At 41.9% G+C, this 22,536-nt stretch overlaps 1 protein-coding gene and 1 pseudogene across 9 annotated transcripts in view; both read left to right on the top strand.

The window, feature by feature from the left end:
• The window catches only part of PPP2R5C (protein phosphatase 2 regulatory subunit B'gamma), a 168,760-nt gene that overhangs the window by 30,362 nt on the left and 115,862 nt on the right, over nt 1-22,536 (top strand). For 2 of the 9 annotated variants that reach the window (XM_010353639.2, XM_010353640.2), the window contains exon 1: nt 18,209-18,651. The exons of 5 other annotated variants lie outside the window; for them this stretch is intronic. In XM_010353639.2, the coding sequence (XP_010351941.1) occupies nt 18,558-18,651 (94 nt within the window). In that variant the 5' untranslated portion in view covers nt 18,209-18,557. Of the gene's footprint in view, nt 1-18,208; nt 18,652-22,536 lie in introns of those variants that run through there. 2 more of the 9 variants (XM_030931405.1, XM_030931404.1) reach the window with 2 other exon arrangements.
• LOC115897783 lies at nt 11,826-11,926 on the top strand (annotated as a pseudogene).

The following is a 22,536-nucleotide window of genomic DNA, read 5'->3' on the forward strand; positions in this document are numbered from 1 at the left end:
TTGTTGAATTGTAACAGTATGTTATCCCAGCTATGAGTCCTTTATTTTATCAGAAAATAAAATACAATAAAAATAAATTATTACAGAAGTGAACTACAAAATACACCCACAATGTTTTTATTATTATAGTCAGTAGACATAAGATTGCCCTGTTAAGTTGATATGAGAGTTTTGAAACGCATACTTCTCAATTTTTGTTACTCATTGTAAATCTTCAGATGTGTCTATATGTGTTAAACCCTTCCTTTGAGCTTTTAATTTCAGGGTTTTTTTTTTTTTTTTCATTGGTGAAAGTTCTGTTTGGTTCTTTTTTCAGTCTGCAGTGTCATTTTAAAATATTTTCCTATTCTCTTGAACACACAATCAAAACTTGTCATAAGAATAGTAAACACAGCTGTTTTATAGCCTGTGTCAGGTCATACTAGTATCTGAGGTGTTTGTCACATTTTGTTCATGATGTCTTATTTCCTTGTGTACCTGATTTTTTTTTTATTGTATATTGGTCATTGTATTCAGATATTTGAAATAAATTGAAACCTAGAATCAAAGTGTCTTGTTCAATAGGGATTTGTTTTTGCTCTGCCAGACACCTGGAGGCACTGCCAATCTGGGAGTGCCTAAAACCACAACATTGGTTTGTTAAATCAACTGATCCAGTTGTTCTGCAATATATCCCACTTACCCCCCTGTGGTTCCTGTAAATGGAAATCTTTTTTTGGCTGAAGTACATCAAAGGCAATGCTTTATAACTTAGGAGATAGTGTCATTATTGTGAGGGATGCATAGCCTCTGGTTGCCTATCATCAGAAGTGATGCTAAATTTTCAGTTTTACTAGTGAATTCAGTTGATGATAGATTGATATCTCTATTGAACAATTACGTATTTCCCATTACAACTCAAAAAGTCTAGTAATAATCTGCAGTGTATATTTTGGCGTCCTGCCAATGTGTATTCCCTGTCAACCATATACTAATGTCTTGAACAACAGTTGATAATCCTTTCCTGAGTCAGTAGTTTCACTAGAGAATTCAACATTTATTCTAACATTCTTCTGAAAGCAGTGATTTTTCTTATCAACCAGAGATACTTGGTTATCTTGAAATGGAACTCCTACTGAAAAAGGAGGATAAGCTTAATTCTTTGTCTTTTATTACCAGTTCCCTCTAATGGTGACAGCTGAAGCTTTTTTCTAGCTTTCTCTTTGTTTTAATATCATTGTGGACTAATGTATTATTGTTGATTTCAGTGTGTTTTTGTGTGCTAAAATCATTAGTCTTTCTGGCGTTCAGATGGCATAATTTCAATCACTGAGTGCCACAGTGCTGCTGTGGTTTTTTTTACATAGCCTCGTTTATTTTTGATTCCTTGATTTCTGACACAGTGAGATATCCCTTGGGCTCATTTAGTAGCTTCTCTTCCCCAGACTTAAAATCAGCCATTTCTCTTTTTCTTTTTTCTTTTTGTCTTTTTTTTTTTTTTTTTTTTTTTTGAGACAATCTCACTGTCTCATCCAGGCTGGAGTACAGTGGTGCGATCTTGGCTCACTGCAGCCTCCACCTGCCACGTTCAAGTGATTCTCCTGCCTCAGCCTCCCAAGTCGCTGGAATTACAGGTGTGTGCCACCAAGCCCAGCTAATTTTTGTATTTTTCATAAATATGGGGTTTCACCATGTTGGCCAGGCCGGTCTCAAACTCCTGACCTCAAGTGATTCACCCACCTCAGCTTCCCAAAGTGCTGAGACTACAGGCATGAGCCACCATACCTGGCCAAATCAGACATTTTTCAAAGAGCCCAGGTTCCTTTCAGTGGTAAATATATTAGCAACCAAAATCTGGGTCAGAGGGATGTTTATTGCTACTGGTCTGACCTTACTTTTAAATGCTTTCAGTGGAGGGAGCTAGAATATAAATTTTCTGAATTGTACATTCATATTGATATTTTAAATTTAATTTTAACATTATAGTGTTTTTGAAGCAGGTTATTTCCCTGAGCACTTCACGGGCGGAAACTGGAGTGCATGGGTGTGGGAACTAGCTGCCCTCTTCAGCACCAGCAGGGGCGAACTCCACTTACTCGCTGCTCCATCCCTTATGGGATGGGGAGGGCAGGTGAGCTGGTGCGGGAGCCAGGGTGAGCACTTTTGGGCACCAGCAGGAGCAAACCCCATACCAGCCGCATGGCAGCATCTTCGGTCCCTGTGATCCCTGAAGCCCCAGAGAAAGTATTGCAATACTCTTTTAGCTCTGCCATCCGTGGACGACTTAAGTGTTAACAGCTCAGTGGAGGGTCAGTGTGACAACCTTTTACACCCGCACTCATGGCACCCGAGTTGTTGTCCAGCATCTAGGAGGAATGAAGTTGCACGAACGAATTGAAGATAGTAAATGAAGGAGATTTTATTGCCAGCGAAAGTAGCTCTCAGTGGGAAGGGAAGCTAGAAAGGAGACAGAGTGGGAAGGTAATCTTCCCCTGAAGTCTAGCTGTCTCCATCCAGATTCATCTCTGAAGTTACGTCATTAAGCTGTCCCTCTGAAGTCAAGCCACTTCTTTCCAACATCCAACTGTAGTCTGCAATGTCCAGTTGCTTCTCTTCTCTCTGCCAGCTGAGCCTGGGGTTTTTATGGGCATGGGATGGAGGTACGGGGCAAGCCATTGGTGGTTTTGGAAAAGGCAACATTCGAGTGAGAAAACAGGGATGCATGTTCTCACTTTGGGCCAAGGTTCCAGGCTTTTCAGCTTGAAGCTGGGGCCCTCACTGAGGACCTGCCTCTTCTGCCCAGAACTTCCCTGCCTCCTGTTCTTATCATTTTCACTCATTTCTTGGCTTTTCATAGTTTTATCTCTGTCTTACACTGAAAATGTTGATTTCTAGCATCATTAATATAATTATGGGTATATTCTCTTAAACAGTTCCCCAAAACAATATTGATATTACTGCAAACAGTTGGAACTTTGAATTGACCCATAGTCATTGCAGAAAGAAATGGCTGTTGACTTTATTTATTTATTTATTTATTTATTTATTTATTTTAGAGACAGGGCCATGCGATGTGGCCCAAGCTGGTCTTGAACTCCTGGGCTTAAATGATCCTCCTGCCTCAGCCTCCCAAGTACCTGGGATTACAGGCATGCACCACCATGCCTGGCTACTGTTGGCATTTTTGTTGAGATCCTGTTACATTTTGCAACTATCTGAGGCAGGGCTGGCCTCTTGTGATGTTTGCCTCCTCTAAGAGTTTGCTGTGACTATTTTCCAAGGCCACTTTCATGTCCTTTATGGCTGTTTTTAAGTTTCCCTTGTAGGTTTTGCATGTCTCCTACTAAGCTAAAGCCTAGATAATCAATTATCATCGCTGTTGTAAATGAGGTCTTTTCTTCCATTGTGTCTTCTAGTTATTAGTTGTTTATATGAAGGCTATTGAATTTGGGGGTCTTGCTTTCATAACCTGCTTCCTTACTGAATTACCTGATTGTTTTCATCAGTTTTTCAGTTGATTCTTTTGAATATTCAGGTATTAGTTAGAGCATCTGCAGATAATTTCACCTCTGTTTATAATTGTAAACTCATATGTCTTTCTCTGCAGTTGAATTTACTAATAAATTCAGTAAAACAATTCCAGTAAAATGTTACATAGTGGTGGTGAGAGTGGGCATACTTGTCTTGTTTCTGACCTTAGTGGGAATGTAAGGCATTATTTTTAGCAACCGTTTATTATTTCATTCTGTGGATACCCCCGTTTTTCAGCCATTATAAATGATCCTGTTCTGTTAATCTTTTGTTACCATTGTTGTTCACATCTTTGAACCTTTCCTTAAACTTGATGAAGGAAGTACTGGATCAAAGAGCAGGGATTTTCAAAAACCCTTAATAGATATTGTCTACACACTTTGCAGAGAGTGGCACTGCCCCAGTGTGTGTGAGCTGCCTGTCCATCATATCTCTCCAACGCTGAGATGATGTAAAAGTTGTAGTTATTTGATAAGTAGAAAAAGGTATTTCATTTTTTTATTTTTTTTTTAACAATGAGGTTGAATATAGCACTCAGACCTGTTCATTGAAATATTATTCTGAATTAATGCCTTCATTTAACATTTTTGGACCAGAAGGTAGAAGGGTTAAATGTTAAATAAAGAGACCCTTTTTTTAAAGATACTTATAGGAGGAGTAAGTTAATCAGGGACTTGTTTTTTGAGGCCATTTTTAGAAAAGACAAGACTGGGAGAAGTCAAAGTTATAGCAGAATAATGTAAGACTTATTATTGGCTAATTAGAGACCCTGGGGTAAAAGAGTTGCTGAGTATTTGGCCTTTTGTGAAAGAAGTCATTGCATTACTGTTAGAATTTACTTGAATTGTTTAAAATTGGCTTTTGAATACCAGTTAAATATTTTATATCTCTTGCCTTCCTCTTGTGCAAATACAATACTTCATCCTCATTCAAAGCAGTTTATTTTCTTTTCTTTTCTGGTTTTTTTTTTTTTTTTTTAAGACACTCTGTCTCCCAGGCTGGAGTGCAATGGCATGATGTCAGCTCACTGCAGCCTGGACCTCCCAGACTTAAGCAATCCTCCCAGCTCAGCCTTCCGAGTAGCTGGGACCACAGGTGTGCACCACCATGCACAGCTAATTTTTGTATTTTTAGTAGAGACGGGGTTTCACCATGTTGCCCAGGCTGGTCTCGAACTCCTGGGCTCAAGCGATCCACCCACCTCTGCCTTCCAAAGTGCTAGGATTACAGGCGTGAGCCACTGCACCCTGCCTATTTTCTGATACAATTGAAAGCTTTACCATAAAAGTAGAGGTTTAACTGCTTACAAATGGATTATGCATATATTTACAGGAACTTTGGCTTCTGGCCTGTTAGTTGAAGAATAATAAAAATGGACTGTGCGGAAGCTGTCGAGTGCCTGTTGCTCTTCCAGTTGGCTTAGAAAGAGCCAAGCAGGGAACCTCTGCTTTCGTTAGTCTTTTCTTCTCTCACATATTTTGATTTTTGTTTCTTCTCGTGATTACCCCTAATATCTTGATGAGAGGACACAGTCCCTGGATTGGTGAGGCAGCACACAGGCCATCTGTGCTGCTCAAAACAAGGGGAGGTGTTCACAGCAATGACCCAAGGTGGCCCTTGCCCTCAGGGAACCAGTGGGCCCAGAGTCACAGTGGTATTCTAGCTTCAGCCTCTCTAAGCCACAGAGAGGCACCACCAGGGCCACTCCCTCTTTGGAACACTGGGGAGCCCGTTGCCTGTCAGACAGCCTGAGCCCAGCCAGCCAGCCCAGCTCCTCCAGGGTACCCATTCTCCATGGCCCAGGGGCCACCCACATGACCTTGACCGTTACTCCATGGTCAGTCTCAGCTCTCTCTGGGTGGCACCCACGGAGTTTGGTTTCCAGGTGCCAGCTGTAATCTCAGCTCATTACCACACACAGAGACCACTCCTTGGACATTCCCATCCTCTGTCTGGTCCAGAACCCTGCTGCCTCTGCTCCTCAAGTGTTTCCTGAACTGTCCTGGCTCAAACTGTCCTTATCTAAAAAAAAAAAAAAAACTAAAAACCTGAGGTAAAATACACGTTAAAACATACTGTTTATTATTTTAACCATTCATAAGTGTACAGCTTGGTGGTATTAAATACATTCAAAATGCTGTACATCACCACCACTATCCATACCCAAAACCTTTTCATCATCCCAACAAAAACTCCATTAAACAGTAAGTTGTTGCCTCCCCATTCTGCTTTCTGTCTCTATGATTTTGCCCAGGGTAGCAGCCTCTTATAAGTGGAATCGTACCGTATCTGTCCTTCTGTACCTGGCTTATTTCCCTAAACATAGTATCTTCCAGGTTCCCCCACGTTGTAGCATGTGCCAGACCCTCGCTCCCGTTGAAGGCTGATGCCATCCCACTGTGTGGTTGGACCCATTCCGCATATCCCCTCATCAGTGGATGGATGCGTGGGTGCAGAGCACACCACACACATTCACTCAGTATACGTGTTAATAGTTGTGCGCTGGTCTGCCTGTGTCGTCCATTCGGGCATCTGCCAAGGACCCAGGAAACACAGTGTGTCCCCCGAAGGAATGAAAAGCTCTCCTAACCCTTCTGCCCTCTTTCTCTGCCCCCTCCATTTTCACAGAGGGTGGCCAAAACCTCAACCAGGCCCACCACTCCCTTCACCTCCCTCCGCCTCAGATTTCCTCTTGGAAAATGAGGCTTCTGACTCACTTGACCTACTGTGTAGGCTCCTAAGGGTGTCAGCAAATTAAAAAAAAAAAAAAAACAATTAGCATGAAAGCACTCCGATGTATGCATACTTTTACTTCGCGTTGGTTCCGTACATTCTTAGAACAAGGAGGGAGTGTGAGTACTTGCTTTGGATTGAAAGGTTTTCCAGACTAGCTGTAGGAAGTATGAAAGTAACCAAGGTCTCACACACAGCCCCAGCACTCTGGGTAGATTTCACTTCATCTACTCCACTCACCTACGCTGAGCTTCCCTGTGGACAAGCTCGTCCGTCCTCTTTAATCACTCCCAGGCCTCGCTCACACAGCAACAAGTGCCTGTGCCTGTGTCCTTGCTGTTGGCAAGCAGAAGTTCCCTGGCAGCCTTTGAACATAGCTGAATGTTAGGTATCTTTGATCTGTCTAAGGAAAAAGTCTATTTTAAACTGTGAAGTGAAGCCAATTTTTTTAGGTCAGATTCTTACCCAACAAAGCATACATCATCCATGCTCATATAGTTTCCAGTTTAAAAAAAAAAAATAGTGCTGGCCAGCGCACTGTCAGTGCACTGTGCTCATGATGCCACAGTTCTCTAGGTTCAGAACACCAGCCTTCTGTTAATTACGATAAAACGTCTTCACTAAAATAGAAGCATATTTAATTTGCCTACAAAATTGCTTGGAGAGACTTAAAAACTAAAACCTTCAGCTGAATGATGTAGAAAGGAAAATGTGAAAGTTTTATTCAGAAATACTACCTAGAAATAAAATCAGTGGGATGTATTTACAGGCAGTTTGTTTCTACGTAAAGAATAAAACAGTGACAGAGGGATCAAAGAATAAAGAATAATTCCTTTTCAAGCCAGGCACAGTGGCGTGCGCCTGATTTCTCAGCTACTGACTAGGCTGAGGAGGGGGGGAATCATGAGTTCAAGCCCAACCTGGGCAAAATAGGGAGACCTTGTGTCCAAAAAAAAAAAAAAATGAAATAAAGAATTATTTCTTCATTATTGTCTAGTACATAGATTATTGTAGTTACGGCATTTGATGGGAGACCATATTGAGCACTGTGGGCTTGTTGGCCCATTGAGCTATGGAAGGCATGCTAGGTGGGCTGGGCCCAGCAAAGCGCCTTTCCTTGGTCCTCGCTCAAGCCCTTCACAGGCAGCTGCAGCTTCAGGAAAGGTTCAGAACATGGCTGTGAGGCCAGCATAGAAGGCAGGGAGGCATGTCACAGGTGGTGAGTGGAAGGTATCCACTCCTTAGCAAGTGCATCATGGGAAGCCTGGAATGGGGTCTATGTTCAGGGGAGAGGGAAATGCTGTTCTTGAGATGATTTGACGGCATATCCCTCTTAATTATATGCTACCTGGAAGAGGTATAAAGGGTAGCAAGGTGGTTTTGTAAGATCAGAATTGGGTGCAACTGCTTGATTCATTCATTCATTCAGTACATTTGACGGAACATCTCCATGCCAGCCATTCTCTAGGAGATGGACCAAGGAAGAGCTTGTGGACCGAGCCACAGACCCGGAGGGAAGAGGAAGCCTGCCTGGATGAGGGTCATCTAAGCAGAGATTGTCCTCAGGTGGCTCTGCTGCATCCCCCTGCGGCAGCTGAAGGGATCTTTCTGTTGGCCGATGGCCTGTGTTTTTCTAGTGGGACAATGCCCACTGCTTCCTGCACTTTGCTCTGATGGCCGGAGCTGCATTTAGGTGTGTCCTGCCTCAGTCCCTCCCAAGCTGTCCACCTCAACTCAGCATGGAGAGCGCACTCCGTATCTGACGCTGGCTTATCTAAACATGAGGGGGTAGGGAGATCACATATATGCCCGTTTACAGGTGAGGAAAGGTTTAGTGAAGGCAGCCTTGCTCCCCATGCTGAGCTCCCTCTGTCTGGCTCCTCCCTCAGCAGGTGATAAAAACATGGCCCAGTGCGAGTGACATGGTTGCATTATGAGCCTCCTCTGGGTTGCATTTATTGAGAGTTTGTTTCATCAGTGAGGAAAGTACTCTGGAGACCCAGTTGAACCCTGATAGCTTCAGTGAGTGTACAGTCTCAGTGCAAAGGTGGCAGGCTTACAGGAGAAGGTCCAGGCAGTTCAAAACTGATTTGAGACAGGGAGTCAACCTCCTCTAATCTATGTTGGTTCCATTTTTCATGCCTCATTTCAGCTAATTTTTGTTTGTGTTTTTTACGTGCCTGATCTCATTTATCCAGATTTCCTTGGTTCGGATTTTCTTGGTTCCCATCACAGCCCTTTCTTTGTTCCTAGCCTGTGCCTAAGAGACAGTATTCATTAAGGGATTCTCCCTGCAGTGACTTAATCTATATCTGTTTTTAAAAATTATTTTTAGGCCAGGTGTGGTGGCTCACGCCTATAATCCCAGCAATTTGGGAGACCAAGACGGGTGGATCCCTCGAGTCTAGGAGTTTGAGACCAGCCTGGACAACCTTGGCCCTACAAAAAATTTAAAAATTAGCCAGCCATGCTGGTATATACCTGTAGTCCCAGCTACTTGGGAGGCTGAGGTGGGAGGATCACTTGAACTCAGGATGTCGAGGTTTCAGTGAGCTGTGATCGTGCCACTAGGTTCCAGGGTGGTAGAGTGAGACCCTGTCTCAAAAAATATATGTATTTTTTTAAATTGTTACTTTTGGCCAGGCATGGTGGCTCATGCCTGTAATCCTAGAACTTTGGGAGGCCGAGACAGGGGAATCACCTGAGCTCAGGAGTTTGAGACCAGCCTGGGCAACATGGCAAAACCCTGTCTCTACTAAAAGTACAAAAAGTTAGCCACGTGTGATGACGCTTGCCTGTAATCTCAGCTACTCAGGAGGCTGAAGCACAAGAATTACTTGAACCTAGGAGGCGGAGGTTGCAGTGAGTCAAGATCGTGCCATTGCACTCCAGCCTGGGCAACAGAGCAAGACTGTGTCTCAAAATGAAATAAAAATTTTAAAAATATATAAAATAAAATTGTTACTTTTAATTACTCTGAAAGTAATATGTGCTTGTTTTAGCAATACTGAAAAAAAGAAAAAAAAAACAGGGAAGTTTTAGAAATAAAAAACATCCATATGATCCTACAGCCTCACTGCTGTGGGTATATATCCAAAAGAAAGAAAATGAGTATATCACGGGGGCACCGCACTGCCATGCTTGTTGCAGCACCACTCGCAATAGCCAAGAAATGGAATCAACCTAAGTGTCAATCAGTGGATGAATTGACTAAACAAAATGTAGGACATATACACAATGGAATAGTATTCAGCTATAAAAAAGAATAGAAACCTGTCATTTGCAGCAACATGGATGGAACTGGAGGTGATTGTGTTACGTGAACTAAGCCAGGCACAGAGAGACAAATACCATGTGATCTTACTCATGTGGGAGGTGGGAAAAAAAAGTGGATCTCATGGAGGTAGAGAGGAGAATGGTGGTTATCAGAGGCTGGGAAGGGAAGGTAGGGAGAGAAGGTGGTTAAGGGCTACAAAAATACAGTCAGAAGGAATAAGTTCTAGAATTCAAGAGTACAGTAGTTGATTTGTAGTTAACAATAATTTATTATATATTTCAAAGTATCTGGAAGAGAAGAACTGTAATGTTTCCAACACAAAGAAAATATACATGCTGGAGGCGATAGGTATCCCAGTTCCCCTGACCTGGTCATTACACATTGTTAACAGGTATCAAAATATCACATGTTCCCTCCAAATATGCACAACTATTATATATCAATTTTAAAAAAGAAAAACTCGTACCCATACCAGCCAGCGATGACACTGTGGATATTTGGGGAGTGATTCTTCCTATGATCATACTATTTCTGATTATACACTGCCTCTTTCACTTATATTTTCATTTTATACATTTATAAGTATTTCTGATGGATGTGTAATATTTCACTAGGTACGTGGGACAATCCCTTTGGCATTAAAGTAGTTTCCAATATTTTAGAACCATAAATAAAACATGCCCTCAAAAACAGTCAGATAGTAGAAATGAAGTTATCAAGGAGAGAAAAGACGTGCACACTGCAAACTATGAAATGTTGCTGAAAGAAACAAAAGAATACACCAATCAATGGAAAAACATCTCTTGTTTATAGATTGGAAGACTTAATGTTGTTAAGATGTCAATACTACCCCAAGCAATCTACAGATTCAGTGCAATCCCTATTAAAACTTTTACAACATTCTTTTCCAGAAATAGAAAAGTCCATCCTAAGATTCATAGGGAATGTCAAAGAGATAAGCATAGCCAAAACAATCTTGAAAAAGAAGACCAAAGTTGGAGGACTCACATCCTGATTTTAAAACTTACAGCAAAGCTACAGTAATCAAGACTGTGTAGTACTGGCATAAAGATGAGCCTAGAAACAAACCCTCACATAGTGGTCAAATGAGTTTTGACAAGGTTGCCTAGACCATTCAATGGGGAAAACACAGTCTTTTCAACAAATGGTATTGGGAAAACTGGGTACTCACATGCAAAAGAATGAAGTGGGACCTGGCTGGGCGCGGTGGCCCCCGCCTGCAGTCCCAGCACTTTGGGAGGCTGAGGTGGGCGGATCACGAGGTCAGGAGATAGAGACCATGCTGACCAACATGGTGAAACCCCGTCTGTATTAAAAATACAAAAACTAGCCGGCCATGGTGGTGGGCGCCTGTAGTCCCAGCTACTTGGGAGGCTGAGGCAGGAGAATCGCTTGAACCCGGGAGGCGGAGATTGCAGTGAGCCGAGATTGTGCCACTGCACACCAGCTTGGCGACAGAGCGAGACTCCCTCTCAAAAATAAAAATAAAAATAAAGAATGAGGTGGGACCCTTACCTTCACAACACATACAAAGATTAGCTCAAAATGGATCAAACACCTAAACCTAAGAGTTAAAACTATAATGTTTGAGAAGAAAACAAAGGGAAAGATTCCATGACATTGGACTTGAATGATTTCTTGGCTATGACACCAAAGGCTCAGGCGACAAAAATAAAAATAGATAAATTGGACTACATAAAAATGTAAACCGCCTCTGCATTAAAGGGGCCAGTCAGCAGGAACAGGCAGGCCACAGAATGGGGGAGATACTCGAAAAATCATATAACTGATAAGAAGTTCATATCCAGAATATCTAAAGAACTCCTACAACTCAGCAAAACAGCTTGATTTTTTAAATGTGTGAAATACTTAAATAGACATTTCTCCAAAGAATATAACATCTGCAAATGACCAATAAGCACATGAAAAGATCCTCAACATCTCTGTCGTTAGGAAAATGAAAATCAAAATTACAGTGAGATACTTCACACCCACTAGGATGGCTACTAATTTAAAAAAAAAAAAAAAAGACCCAAGGCAGCTCAAAAGCTCAAGAGTTTGAGACCAGCCTGGGCAACATGGTGAAACCCCATCTCTACTAAAAATACAAAAACTAGCCGGGTGTGGTAGCATGTGCCTGTGGTCCCAGCTACTCGGGAGGCTGAGGTGAGAGGATTGCTTGAGCCCAGAGGGTCAAGGCTGCAGTGAGCCAAGATCATGCCACTACACTCCAGCCTGGGTGACAGAGCAAGACCCTCCCTGTCTCTAAAAATAAAACTAGTGCTCGCTTCAGCAGCGTATAAACTAAAATTGGAACGATACAGAGATGAGCATGGCCCCTGCGCAAGGATGACATGCAAATTCGTGAAGCAGTTGCATATTTTTAATAAGTGGTGTTGGGAAAACTGGATATTCATATGCAGAATGAAACTAGACCCCTCTCTCACTGTATACAAAAATCAAATCAAAATGGATTAAAGAAATCTAAGACCTCGGCCGGGTGCGGTGGCTCACACCTGTAATCCCAGCACTTTGGGAGGCTGAGGCAGGCGGATCATGAGGTCAGGAGATTGAGATCATCCTGGCTAACATGGTGAAACCCCGTCCCTACTAAAAATTAAAAAAATTAGCCGGGCATTGTGGCGGGCACCTGTAGTCCCAGCTACTCGGGAGGCTGAGGCAGGAGAACTGCTTGAACCTGGGAGGTGGAGGTTGCAGGTGAGCGGAGATCACACCATTGCACTCCAGCCTGGGCGACAAGAGCAAGACTCTATCTCAAAAAAAAAAAAAAAAAAAAAAAAATCTGAGACCTCAGACTGTGACACTGCGACAAGAAAACATTGGGGAAAATCTGCAGGACGTTGGTCTAGCCAAAAATTCCTTGAGCAATACCCCACAAGCACAGGCAACCAAAGCAAACAGGGACAAATGGGATCACATCAGGCTAAAAAAGCTTCTGTACAGCAAAGGATGCAATCAATAGAGTGAAGAGATGACCTACAGAATGGGAGAAAATATTTGCAAACTACCCATCTGACAAGGGATTAATAACTAGAATATATAAGGAGCTCAAACAACTCTATAGGAAAAGAATTAATAATCTGATCAAAAGATGGGCAAAAGATTTGAGTAGACATTTCTCAGAAGACAGACAAATGGCAAACAGGCATATGAAAAGGTGCTCAACATCATTGATCATGAGAGAAATGCAAATGAAAACCACAATGAGATACTATCTCATACCAGTTAAAATGGCTTATCCAAAAGACAAGCAATAACAAATGCTGGAGAGGATGTGGGGGAAAGGGGAACCCTCGTACACTGTTGTTAGGAATGTAAATTAGTACAACCACTATAAAGAACAGTTTGGATGTTGCTTAAACAAGTAAAATTGAGCTATCATATATTCAGCAGTCCCACTGCTGGGCACATACCCCAAAGAAAGAAAATCAGTATATCAAAGAGATATCTGGACTCCTATGTTTGTCACACCACTGTTGACAATAGCTAAGGTTTGGAAGCAACCTAAGTGTCCATCAACAGATGAATGAATTAAAAAAATATGGTATATATACACAATGGAGTACTATTCAGCCATGAAAAAGAATGAGATCCAATCATTTGCAACAACATGGATGGAACTGGAGATCTTTTTGTTAAGTGAAATAAGCCAAGTACAGAAAGACAAACATCACATGTTCTCACATATTCATGGGATCTAAACATCAAAACAATTGAACTCACGGACATAGACAGTAGAAGAATGGTTACCAGAGACTGGGGGGGTAGTGGGGGCGGGGGATGGTCAACGGTTACAAAAAAAGTTAGAATAAATAAGACCCACTTGATAGCACAACAGGGTGATTATAGTCAACGATAACTTAAATTGTACATTTTAAAATAATATTAAGAATGTAATTGGATTGTTTGTAACTCAAAGGATAAATGCTTGAGGGGATGAATATCCCATTCCCATTCTCCATGATGTGCTTATTTCACATTGGATGCCTGTATCAAAACATCTCATGTGTCTCTTAAATGTATACACCTACTATGTACCCACAGAAATTAAAAATAAGTTTTAAAAAGTAAGTGTTAATGTCCTCGTGGAGAAATTGGAACTGTTGCTGTGTACTGTTTTTGTTTTTTAGGGTTTGTTTGTTTGTTTGAGACAGAGTCTGGCTCTGTCACCCAGGCCGGAGTGCAGTGATATGATCTTGGCTCACTGCAAGCTCTGCCTCCCGGGTTCACGCCATTCTCCTGCCTCAGCCTCCTGAGTAGCTGGGACTACAGGCATGCACCACCAGGCCCGGCTAATTTTTGTACTTTTAGTAGAGATGGGGTTTTGCCATGTTGGCCAGGCTGGTCTCGAACTCTTGACCTCAAGCGATCTGCCTGCCTCAGCCTCCCAAAGAAAGTGCTGGGATTACAGGTGTGAACCACCACGCCCGGCCCTGTGCACTGTCAGTGGGAATGTGAAATGGTGCAGCCACTGTGGAAAACAGTATGGCAGTTCTTCCAAATAGTACACATATACCTTGCAACTATGTATGGCTATTATGCATCAATTAAAAATAAATAAAAAATAGAATGGAAAAAAATAAAACTAGAACTGCCATATGATCCAGCAATTTCACTTCTTGGGTATACACCCAAAATAACTGAAAACAGAGGCATGAGCAGATACTTGTAGCCCCACGTTCATGGCAGCATTATTCACAGTTGACAAAAGGTAGAAGCAACCTAAATGTCCGTAAACAGAAGAGTGAATGAACAACTTCAGTGTATGCCAGTGGAATGTCACTCAGCCCTGTAAGGGAAAGAAATTCTAGCACTTGCTACAACATGGATGAACCTTGCGGGCATTATGCTAAGTGAAGTAAGCCAGTCCCAAAAGGACAAACGCTATGAGATCCCCTTATGTGAAGTACCAAGAGTAGACAAGTTCATAGAGACTGAAAATAGAGTGATGGTTGCCAGCACTGGAAGGAGGGGGAATGGAAAGTTCCTGTTTAATGGGGACAGAGTGTCCGTTTTGCAAGATGAAGAGTTATGTGGATGCATGGTAGTGAGGGTTGCAAGACGCTGTGAATGTGCTTAATGCCACTGAACTGTATGCTGAAAACAGTTCAGATGGTAAATTCTGCGTTGATGTGTATTTTAGCACAATTTTTTTATTTTTTTGTTTTTATTTTACTTTAAGTCCTGGAGTACATGTGCAGAACGTGTAGGTTTGTTACACAGGTATACATGTGCCATGGTGGTTTGCTGCACCTATCAATCTGTCATCTAGGTTTTAAGCCCCGCATGCATTAAATATTTGTCCAAATGCTCTCCCATCCCTTGCCCCCCACCCCCCGACAGGCCCTGGTGTGTAGTGTTCCCCTCCCTGTGTCCATGTGTTCTCCTTGTTCAGCTCCCACTTACGAGTGAGAACATGCAGTGTTTGGTTTTCTGTTCCTGTGTTAGTTTGCTAAGAATGATGGCTTCCAGTTTCATCCATGTCTCTACAAAAGACATGAACTCGTTCTTTTTTATGGCTGCATAGTATTCCATGGTGTATATGTGCCACATTTTCTTTATCCAGTCTATCATTGATGGGCATTTGCCTTGGTTCCAAGTCTTTGCTGTTGTAAATAGTGGCACAATTTTTAGATGATTGTTTTTTAATCCATTATAATATTATTAACTCCTTGTATTTATAGCATTTTATTTCCTTTTGCTTGCTTTTGGAGAGAACATACAGAAATTTGTGATTTTAAGGCCGGGCATGGTGGCTCACACCTGCAATCTCAGCACTTTGGGAGGCTGAGGCCGGAGGATCACTTGAGCCCAGGAGTTAAAGACTATTCTGGGCAACATAGTAGAGACCTCATCTCTATTGAAAATGAAAAAAATGAGCAGGTGTGGTGACACAAGCCTGTGGTCCCAACTCTGCAGGAGGCTGAGGCAGGAGGATCACTTGGGCCCACGAGGTCGAGGCTGCAGTGAGCAGAGATCATACCCCCTTCACTCCAGCCTGGGTGACAGAGCAGGACCCTGCCTCCAGAAAAACAAACCACAGAAATTTGTCATTTTTAATACGAGCACTATTCCTGAGGGGTTTGTTCAGAAGTATTTAAATGTTCTTTTTTTGCTTGAGAATTGATTATTCACTTTCCCTTTCTTCTAAAAGTTACAGGGATTTGGGGGTGGTGGTTTTGATTGATTTTTATTTAACTGTTTAAGCCATCTCAAATTTTATTTTGGTGTGATGTGAAAACACTTAAATTGACTTTTTTCTGCATATAGTTAATCAGTTGTCTGCCCCAAGATTGCCAAGCAATTATCTAATTCTTCCCCTTCCACTGATTTGAGATACACTCTTTATTATATTACATTTGTGTCAACATATTTCTCAGTTTGGGGCTGTGGCTTCTGTTCCATTAATCTGCCTCTTTTGCCCCATCACACTGTCATTAATTCATACAACTTTATAGTTGGTAGGACTGGCCTTTCTCATTAGTAGTGTTCTCATTCTTCTTGTTCTTTTATTTTTTGCAGGTGAACTTTCGAATACTTTTGCTAAGTACCTGGAAAAATAGAGGCCCACCAGAATTTTAATTGGAAATACTTTAAACCTGTAGATCAGTTTGGGGGAAAATTATCAGCATAGCTGCAGTATTTATATTTTTGTATTTCCAATTCAGAAGTATACCTTACCTTTATTCAAGTCTTCTTTTCTTCCCTCATATTATTTGTTTATTTATTTCTATCTTAGAGTCTGTTTTATCAGTGATGGCCAGATTAGCCTTGGAGTTCTTTAAAGAACTACTTACATGCATAGGGTTTCAAAAGAGCATGGGGTAAATCACAAATAAAAGCGAGATCCTTTGATCTGAGATCATTAGGAAAAATACATCAAAAAGTGTCTTCGCTGTTTCTTTGACTGCTATTCCGTATATTATATATAAAGCTCTTAGGAGCCTTTCCCCCTTATTTCTGTATTCCCACTCATCAGCAGTCATAGGCTAGGCACATTTTTTCATCTTATCTCATATGAAATATTAAATCATTGGAGAGCAGGTCTCTGTGTCTTTAAAGCCCAGATCTTCAATAAGCATCTGCTCCTGGGCTCCTTCCTGAGCCACTGAACACCTCGTTCCTAATTGTGTCTGAGTTCATCTGGCATCACTCGGAGGAGGAGGAGGAGGAGGCTGGGGTGTGTGGCAGTGAGAGCCATCAACACTGCTTCATAGTGGTCGTTGGTGATCGGTGGCTGTCCCCTCCAGACAGACAACCCACAGGTCAGCAGTGAAGGCCCAGAGGCAGAAGAGCAGCTAAGATCTAAATTCCTGTTACCCAACTGAAAGCACATGCTCTTTAAAAAAAAAAATTAATTCTGCTGTTCAGATAGCAGGGAAGCCAGGGCAGGTGTGAGGCCAGCAGGCTGCTCAGGTGGTGCGTGCCCACTGCCCACATGTGTCAGAAATCACATCATCTCCTGGCCAGCTATGGAATCCAGCAGTGTCTTGTCAGCTCTGGGGAAAGAGGGGAAAGAGAGGGATTTGGTTTGCTTTTATCTATTTATTTATTTTAATTGCTATTGATACACATAATAAAAGCTACATTCTTGTGAGGGAGGACTTGATTAGCAGCCCTGAAGGGTGGTGGTAGTTCCCTTACTCATTGGATGTACCTGGCGCTAAACCCTCAGCTGGAACTGCGAGCCTAGCTGTGTTTCAGGTGTTTCTTACTCTACTATGAATTATGTTTAGGAACTAAAGGGCTTTTGTATCGTTCACAAGTGGGGGAACAGAGCAGAGTTGTGGTGTGAGAGACTATTAAAAATGAGGAGCCATAGTTCGGACAAACTTTATTGTTGGTGTGAAGAAAGGAGGAATTTTTTTCAGTTCTACCTGCCAAACAGGCTTTTCTTATAGTTTGTTTTCATTTGGAACTACTAACAACACTGATTTTTGTAGGGAATCATCTCACCTCACCCCCTCATGGGATCCTGCAATACTCCAATTCAGAAATAATGTTTTTCTCCTTGGAATAGCTTTTTACATTAAGCTTATTTGAAGATAGAAAACTAAGATCCGAATAGTAGCTTTTAATAGCCCCATAAAAATAAGTGAAATATCTTTAATTGTAAATTTGAACAATATCTAAAACTTAAAAAGTATTTAATATGTCAGCATCTTTGCAATACAAAAATAAACACACTGAATTTCGTTTTATGCCTTTTTACTCCCAAGGCCAGGTGATACAAATATTTCAATTTGTGTCACTTTCTAGCCATCGAATTTATAAAACAGCTTTCATTTTCTATGTAAGTTTTTAAGCTTAATTTTTTCAGGAAAAAATAGATCTCAAAAGTGTTTGGGATCATAAGTTAATAACTTGTCCTATTGGTAAAGGAAGTTGAATAAGAGTCCAAACTAATGGATAGAATTGTGTAATATTTGATTAGCCATGTTAAAAAACAAAACGAAACAAAACAAACGCTGAGTTGCCAGAATCCTACGTAAGATGCAGATATTAATTAGAACTAGCAAGTCGAAGTTGCACAGGTGGGTATAAAATGAATTTGGGATCCCTAACTGGGAAATGCTGAAGTTCACGCAGACGTATACACACACTTTTTTTTTTTTTTTTTTTTTTTTTTGGTAGCTCCCTCGGAATCATTTGTTTACAGTCTGGCCAGGGTTGTGGCCTCCAGTACTTCCCCTAAGAGATGGGATCTTTGCCTAAAAGTTACTGAGAAACGAAGGCTGCAAAAAGCCGGAAAATGTCCAAGCTTTTAATGCACACTGACAGCCAAACAGAACGCTCTTTCCGTTTGCAGTTTTTTTTTAGTGTCATTTTAAGTTGCAGCTTCCGGCCAATCAGCGCGCTTCATGCCTGCTGACATCACGAACCAGCCAGTTCCCTCCAGCTGCAGAGAGCTTCAGTTTGCCTTTTTTTTTTTAAACTAAAATGGAGGCTGGTTTCTTGCCTTAAGGAGCCCATTGCCTTTCCCGCTGAAGTCTAGATGTTGACATGTAATAAAGCGGGCAGCAGGATGGTGGTGGATGCGGCCAACTCCAATGGGCCTTTCCAGCCCGTGGCCCTTCTCCATATTCGAGGTAAGTTACTTGTGTGTTTCACTGAATCGGAACCTTCCGTGGGTAGTTAATAAATGGCTATTGTGCTTCAGATAAGAAAAGCAGGAAGTCCTTTCTAGCAGAATTCACCCCATTTCGCTGCAGACTGAAGCAGAGGAGGTTGGGTGTGTCACTGCAGTTTGGCATTTTACGAACTACTTACAGAATTTGAGGCTTGAAAGAGGCCTTGCATGCATAGTTCAAAGCTGGTTTTTCTGCTTTCTGCTCGCTCTCCCATCCCCCTTTCAAAGCTGTGCTGATGTCAAAGGATGTGAAGTCACTGCCCAGGGAAGGTATTGGGTGGGGGTAGGAAGGAGAGGCGGGCCCGTCGCGCCTGGCCAAGTTGTCCGTGCGCAGAGTTTCTGTTACATCTGTGTTGCTTAATGCTGCAAAGGTGTTGTCGAGGACACATCTCAGAATTAAAGATGAATTGCAGTCAGAAAATATGCACAATTGATTGGAAAAGAACTTCCTTTAAAAGGATTGTTTTCATTCTTGCCGTGGAGCCTGAGAGAGAAATACGCTCCACTTGGAAATACTGAAATCTGTCCTGGGTCATCATTTTTGAAATGTTAGCGTTTTTGTGGAATATTAGGAAATATTTTGCATTTAAATAGGCTCTGTATTGCCATTTGACTTTTAAAATGTCAAATGGCAACAAGTTTTCAAGGTATATGGAGATCACTATTAATAATTATAGTTTGCCTCTTTTTATGCATATTTTGGTTTCATAACTGAGCCTAAAAGCACAGCTATTCTAGTAATTAATAGTGGTTATACTGAACCACAGGCATCAGGATAGTAGCCTACTTATTCTTGGTATTTTAAGATCTATGAATTTTTTTTGGTCATAATTGGGTGAAATAGAAAAATGATTTTAAGTTTCATCAGATCACTTTAGAATTTATAGTATCAGAGCTGTGCCCCAACAAAACTGTTTCTCAGAATCTCTTTTAAGGACATGTTTAAGGAAGGGTGGGAGCAAGATTTCTAGGTGACTAATAATCTCTGTGACTAAAATGCCAGACCAGACTTTTCAGATCGCAGGGTGTACCCAGGCACATGCATACCCAATCTACTGGAATAAAATGGGTGGTGCTTTTCTCTCCACACCATCTTTCATGAAGGTGGAGACCAGCATTCAATGACCACATTGTAGGACAGGCTGTGAATTTATTGTTTTTGTAGTGCACCCAGTAAAAAGCAAAGGTTGCCTATAGGTAACATTCAGGTATTTTAGCTGCAAGAACCAAATGGGCAAGAATAAAATGTAATTGTTTGGATTTAAGTTAAATAGTTTTTGTTTGTTTTTTGGGAGACAGGGTCCCACTCTCACCCAGGCTGGAGTACAGTGGTATGATCACAGCTCACTGCAGCCTCCACCTCCTGAGCTCAGCTGATTTCCCCCACCTCAGTTTCCTGAGTAGCTGAGACTTCAGGCACACACCACCATGCCCAGCTAATTTTTTAACATTTTTTGTAGAGATGGGGTTTCGCCATGTTGCCCAGGTTGGTCTTGAATTCCTGGGCTCAAGCGATCCTCCCACCTCAGCCTCCCAAAGTGCTGGGATTACAGGTAAGAGCCACTGTACCCGGCCAAGTTAGTTCTTAAAAACGAACTAGTTAGCAGTAAGATAAATTGACTGCATATAAAAGGTAAATTTTTATACTTTTAAGGTATCCACTTATAAATAACATAAATCTTTTTGGTTTCTGTTTTCTGGTTTTCATTTGATGCCTAATGTACTACTCAGTTTTTGAATTATGAACTTATTCTGAAATAGAATCATGTCATGTTGTATCTTGAACCACATTGATTTTTCTTTTTTTTTTTTTTTTTTTGAATTCCAAGACCTTATTATGGCCAGTTTGGATTTGGTGCTGTTGGTTGGGTGGTTTGTTGCTTGCTGTATAATTGTGGAGGGAAAAAGTAGTGAAATGTATTAGCCTGAAAGAGACTTGCGTTTTTGATAACCTTTGGAGACTTAAGACTAACTTCTGACTCAAACAGTGGGGGTGATTTCTAACTTCAAAATTTGAAGAGCGCTTGACTTACTCATAAAGACTTTGTGGAGCAAGCATGTTAATGTGAGAGTTAGCAAAATTTGATTTATTTATTGGGCCTTAGAGTCTTAGCTTAACATCCATTGAGCAGCTCCTGTGTGCCAAGTGCTGAGGATCATTGAAGTGATTAAGTCGCAGCCCCTGTCCCAAAGGAGCGAATGGTTACATGGAGAGGCCCAGCCTAGGAGCTCTGCCACGAGAGGGCTAGAGCAAGAACGCACCGGCAGGGTGCCCGGGAGAGCAGGGGCTGGTGTCGTGATGCCGGGAGCAGAAGGAACCGAGGAGGGCTGTGCCCTGGGCTACCCTGCTCACGCAGATGGGGTAGGGATGCACCGTCCTTCCCGTTTATTTAGGGAGGAGGGTCTTTCCCACTGAAGGAGAAATAACTTACCCAAGGTTACACAGCCTAGAAGTGGTGGAGCCGGAATCCAAATCCAGATTGTTGTGTTGTTTTGTTTTGAATCTTTTTTAAAAAATCATTTTAAAATAGGAATGTTGGCTGCTTGAAGAACATTTTGCTACAGGATTACAATAGTGGTATACAATAGTGGTATTTTCCCCAGTGCCTGATCATTTACTTGGCTCAGTGGCCTCTTTTTGTGTAACAGTTTTGTACCTTGGGCTCATTTCTTAATCATTTTACAAATATTGATTGATCCATACCACATGCCAGTCAGGGTTCTAATGTGGATATGAGCAGGGACTATGGCCCAGCTTTCCCAGTTTACCATCCGCCAGAGTGGGGACTAAGTAAGCAAGTAAAGTGATCACCTGATTTGTTGTCACGATGGCTGTGACTGTTACTGTCTACCAAGTAGTCTGGAGTTTGCGATTAAAATGGCAAATTTGCATATCCTAATAAGTTCAAGTGTAAAAGGGACATATTTTTGAGGGTGAGTGTAAGGCCTTCTGTCTGTAGAAGGAGAGTCACCTAGAACTTGATGACTGTGAATGTGGCTTGGTGACATCAGTCCTTACTCTCAGCTGTGTCCAGGAGACCTGCCTGCTGTGGTGGAAATGTTCTGTGTTGTCCTCTGCAGCAGCCCCTGGTCACCTGCGACTGCTGAGCACTTAACATGTACAGCTGAGAAAGTGAATTTTTAACTGTAGTTATTGTAAATGTAAGTGGACACACATATCTAGTGGCTGCGATACTGGACAGCACAGTCCTAGACTGAAACTGTTCAACTTTTTTTGGAAAAGGGCCAGATTGTAAATAGTTTTGACTTTGTGGGTGAAAGTAGCCATAGACAGTAAACGAATAGGCATAACTGTGGTCCAATAAAGCTTTATTGACAAACAGGTGACAGGCAGGATTTGGCCCGTGGGCCATAGTTCACCCACCCTGTTCTAGACTGCTCTTTGACTTTTGGAATTGCCTGTTAAGGATAGGAAAGCATGTTTCCTGCAGGCCTTCGGTCTAGTGCCTCCTCCCTATGCTGGGAAGCTGGGCCAGCTGTGATGCTATGAGGCGTGGTGGGCGGGCCCGCTTCCCACCCTGCAGCGCATGCTCACTTCAGGAGCCAGGTTTAAGGCGGTGACAGCCAAGCCAGAAAGATGGTAATGGCCAGAGAGGAATCACACAGTTTTGAGCCTTTTCTAGCTGGCCTTTATTCTGGGCTTCAAGAATGTTATTAACTGCTCTCATCTTGTTCTAGTCGTTAGCAAACTTATCCAGTGGATGAGTCTGTGTTTGAAAGACCCAGGAGTAGCTCCAGCCTGGTGGGATGTTGGAGAATAAATCATTCTTTTGATGGAAACCCATTTTTTCTTGGGAAGTGGAGGTCTAATGGAAAAGTTTAT

This window comes from Rhinopithecus roxellana, chromosome 5, assembly GCF_007565055.1.
Source record: "Rhinopithecus roxellana isolate Shanxi Qingling chromosome 5, ASM756505v1, whole genome shotgun sequence".
In the NCBI taxonomy this organism is placed as follows: domain Eukaryota; kingdom Metazoa; phylum Chordata; class Mammalia; order Primates; family Cercopithecidae; genus Rhinopithecus; species Rhinopithecus roxellana.